At 41.5% G+C, this 4596-nt stretch overlaps 1 protein-coding gene across 1 annotated transcript in view; it reads left to right on the forward strand.

Moving 5' to 3' along the window:
* TICRR (TOPBP1 interacting checkpoint and replication regulator) overlaps nt 1-4596 on the forward strand; it is a 38526-nt gene that overhangs the window by 2300 nt on the left and 31630 nt on the right. The window contains exon 2 of the mRNA XM_015593370.2: nt 6-254. Within this exon, the coding sequence (XP_015448856.1) occupies nt 6-254 (249 nt within the window). The remainder of the gene's footprint in view (nt 1-5; nt 255-4596) is intronic.

Here is a 4596-nt window from a genome sequence, read left to right on the forward strand (position 1 = left end):
TGGAGGGAGAGAGCGAGGCCAAGGAGGCCGAGACTGCGCTCGGGGGCTTTGGGAACGCCGTCTTCCTGCTGGCCCCCTGTCCGCATTCGCAGAGGGAACTGCTGCAGTTCGTGTATGGCTGCGAGGCCCAGGCCCCGCGCCTGCCGACCACTCCTAAGCAGATGATGGAGAAGTTGCTGCCCAAGAGGGTCCAGGAAGTCCTGATCGCCCGAAAAATCACCTTGTACTGGGTGGATAGCACCGAGAGGTCGAAGGTAAGATCATAGGGAACTCAGATTTAGTGTAAGGTGTCCTCCTGGTTAATCAGAACTTGACAGCGTCTGCAGAGCACCCTATAGACCCAGAGTGAGACTGCCACGACCAGCATGTGTCCCTTCAGAAGGAAAGTCACAAATAGGGACAGTCTAAGCAATAAAATAGGTAAGGTAGGTTCTCCGTACCTACTGTCAAGGCGTTGAAGGTCCTTCACAATTCGGACCCCTCTGCCTTCCTTCGCAGCTTATTTTTCTGGCATGTTGAAACACAGTCTAGTTGGTCAACAGGTCTGACTGCTTGTTTTGTCTTAGTCATCTGGACTACCAGTGCTCACTCTGCGGTGCTGGTGTAAACTTCATTCATTCTGTAAGGCCTTGCCCAGATGGCAGCTACTCAGTCTCAGCTTCTGAGTTTCCCCGACACTTCTCTGGCACTTTCCCCTTCTCATCATATGTTCCAGTTGTTCAGACTGTCACCTTCCATCAAGTCTAAAAACACCATAATAAAGGCAGGCACACACATCTTTGTCTCCACTGCAGATGTGTACCGAACATTGTAGGTATTCAGTAAGTACTTGTTGACTAAATGAATTCTTCAATGGCTAATTTGTTTTTTTGCTGAGAAAGTAGGGCCCCTGTTATCGTCAAGTGCTGTGATGTGTGTGTGTGTGTTTATTATTTTTAATCTTCACCATTTTCTTCCTGTCATGCATTAAGCCAATAAATATTCATTGAGAAGCCATCACATTGAGTACCTACTACACTATTTTAGCTGCTGAGTTTACCTTCTAGAGAGAAGATATGTTAAATAAGGAAGATTGACAGATCGAATGGCTTAAGTAAATGATAAGATGTCAAATAACATGCTGAAGAAAATTAAGTAGGGTAAAGGGATGGGAGTGGGGCAGAGAAAGTAAAAGGAGTGTGAATGGATGGTGTACATAGTTTAAGTGGCAGTCATGGAAGGTCTTTCTGAATAGAGAATTGAATGGTGAAGGTTTCCCAACATTCCAGGGAAAGGGAAGAGCTGTTGTAGAGGTCTGAGTGAGAAATGAGCTTAGTTTGTTTAGGGCTGGCGTGGGGGCGAGGGGGGTGAGGGGTTGGATGGGGCAAGGAATGAGGGGACTGGAAGTCAGAGAGTAGGAGAGGCCTACCTGTAGGACCAAGGTCAAAAGTGTGGATTTTGCTCTAATTCATGGGAATGTGGTTGAACCAGATATGACAGATGGGATTCCATTTGATGGGAACTCATGTCATCAAGCTAGGAGTGCGTTAAATTGTAATACAAATGGAAAATGAGCAGATACTGAAAACAAATAATGATATATTGTGTTAAAATTTCCGACATGCTTTTAAGTACAAAGCCCCCAAAAGGTGTGTAGCAATTGCAAACCAGGGCAGCAGTGGCTTGCCCAAGAAAAGGAAAGGACAAAAGCTTTTAAGAGGACGGTAAACATTTGGTAGAGAAAATGGAAACTTAGAACTTAAAATTTGTTAAGAATTTGGCAAATCAAGTATTGGATACAGTACAGAACACATAACTGCTTTGTTTGAAATAATATCAAATCATATCTAAGATTTTCTTCTGGAAATGTATTATATCAAATACTGGCTAGAAATGAGTCTTAGCAGATGAACAGATTCTTTTTCTGGCTTTTCAGAATAGCATTAAAATAGCTAGATTGACAGGCTCTTTTAAAGATCCCTTCCGCTTCTGACATTCCACCATCGGAGGGGTCGGGTCTTCTTGGAGGCTTCTCATCTATTATTAGGTTGTTTCTCCTAAGAAAATGCCCATCAGATAAATCTTAAGCTTTTCCAGAATTTTTCTTTTCCGGTGAAGATCTGTTTGTTTGTTTGTTTTTCCTGTTCAGAGCTTATTGCCAGCCACACCGTGGAGGCAAATGGAAGCCTTAGGCTCTGTGCTTGGGGAGCCCTCGCCACAGGAGTAGAGAGGAGGGAAGAAGAGAAAGTACAGGGCACGCCCTGCGGACCTCAGTCTGGGAAGTAGAACTGGGAGAAGCAGAACCTGGAATGTTTATTGGGGAAGGAATCCAAACTCACAGAACTCTGGCCAAGATACAGGATGCAAGGGAGCATAGGAGACCCTTAGCACATTTTCCATTTCTTCAGTACATATTTTATCACATCTGCTAGATGTGCTGGGTGTGCCGTTAGCGAGCCAGACAGATGTGGTCCCTGCTCTCTTGGAGCTTATATCTTGGATATTTCTAAATCCTCAAATTTGAAACTACCATTAGGAAATGTTTGTCACTTACTCTATAATATGTGTAAAAATGAGAAATTTCACCATAGTCCATATATATACTGTTTGTGGGTTGTTTTTTTTTTAACACATACATGTTACTTTTTAATCAAAAGTTAATTTTCTTTCAACTCTTATTAAAGTTTTACCTTTCATTTTACAAGCATTGTTTTTCTCCTGGCAGATCCTCTGGCTGAAAACAATTTCAACAAATTTTTGTTTCCACCAAATTTTTCGTTTCCCTTTGGCAGAAAATCAGGATCTGTGATATCTGAACTAGCCATTCCATTCTCCTCCATAGCAGTGAACACGGGCATGGACAGGACACATGAGTGGTAACAGGAAAGTCTAATTCACTGATCAATCTATTATAGCATTTTCCAAACTCATCTGCATAACTGAAACAAAGGTTTCATAATATATTGTTTATCTTAGCTACATGTGATATTTTCTGTTGTTTTTCTTTAATGCTGATTATAAACTACTCAGTTGATCCGACAAAGTTTACATCTAATCCATCAAAGGATCGTGACCTTCATTTTACTTTATTTTTATTTTTTTATTTATTACGGTGACATTGGCTAACGAAATCCAGTAAGTTTCGAATGTACAATTCAACAGTAAGTCATATAAATATATATATATTTGCATTGTAGGTTCACTGCCCATAGTTAGATTTCTTTCTGTCACCACATATTTGACCCCTTTGACCCCATCTACCTCCCCCTTGCACCCTCTGGTAACCACTAGTCTACTGTCCATGTCCATGAGTCTCTCTCTGTTTGTCTGTCGTGCTTATTTGTTGCTTTTAGATTTATATCCCACGTATTAGTGATAGCATGTGGTTTTCAACTTTTTCTGTCTGGCTTTTTTGGCTTAGCGTGATTATCTCAAGATACATCCAGGTTGTCACAAATGGTAGTATTTCATCTCTTCTTATGGCTGACTAATATTCCATTTTATATATGTACCACAGCTGCTTTATCCAGTCGTCTATTGTAGGACACTTCGGTTGCTTCCATGTCCTGGCCACCATGAATAATGCCTGCTATGAACATCGGTGTGCATATATCTTTTTAGATATATGTTTTCAAGTCTCTGGGGTAAATACTCAGTAGATGAATTGCTGGATCATATGGTAGATCAACTGTTAGTTTTTTGAGGAACCTCTATAGTTTTTTTCCATAGTGGCTGTACCAATTTGCAGTCCCACCAGCAGTGTACGAGGGTCCCTTTTTCTCCTCATCCTTTCCAACACTTGTTATTATTTGTCCTATTGAAAATAGTCATTCTGACAGATGGTATCTCATTGTGGTTTTGATTTGCTTTGGCCATTCGTATGTCTTCTTGCTGACCTTCATTTTAAAAGCACTATCCAAGATAGTCCTGGGCTTTTAGACTGGTCTTTCATTGTCTTGCTGTAACCTTGGCCACTCTTATGTCCCCTTTGAACTTGAACGTAATGGAAAATTTGGCGGTAGACCTAGAAGACCTCACATTCACATAGCAATTTATAGTCAGTCTACTATTGTTAACTCACCTGTGGGGCAGGCAGCCCAGCACGATGAGCATTTTCTAGGGTAGGTGTTCCTATAGTTCCTAAATATCTTCGTGTTATGTTGTGATGGCAAGTTGAGTATTCCATGTCATTGCAGTTTTACTCACTCCCCCGACTTTAAGATTCTAGAAGACGGGGACTATGTCCTGCTAAGTTCATGGTACGTAGAGGTTGCTCAATAAAAGTTTGTTGAATGAAGAGTCAGGATTGGCTTTTACAGAGAAAGTAGGATTTGAGCTAGATAACAGTACTGTAATTAACATCCTGTTGGTGAAGAAGGAAGGGGAAGGTACAGGAAACAAAATCAGCAAAAACATGGAAGCATTGTAAAATACAGCGTGTTTAGGAAACAGCAGATGTTTTGGTGTGCCTCGAAGGCAGGGACGAATGCTGGAAAGATGATGTGTTTGGAAAGGTTGTTGAGGGTTGGACTGTTAAGGGCTTTATGGCTGTTCTGAAGAGTCACTTTATCGTGGAGGCACAGGGAGCCCTCAGGGATTTAGAGAAGAAACATGATT

The sequence above is a fragment of the Pteropus alecto genome, unplaced genomic scaffold (assembly GCF_000325575.1).
Source record: "Pteropus alecto unplaced genomic scaffold, ASM32557v1 scaffold60, whole genome shotgun sequence".
NCBI classification, from domain to species: domain Eukaryota; kingdom Metazoa; phylum Chordata; class Mammalia; order Chiroptera; family Pteropodidae; genus Pteropus; species Pteropus alecto.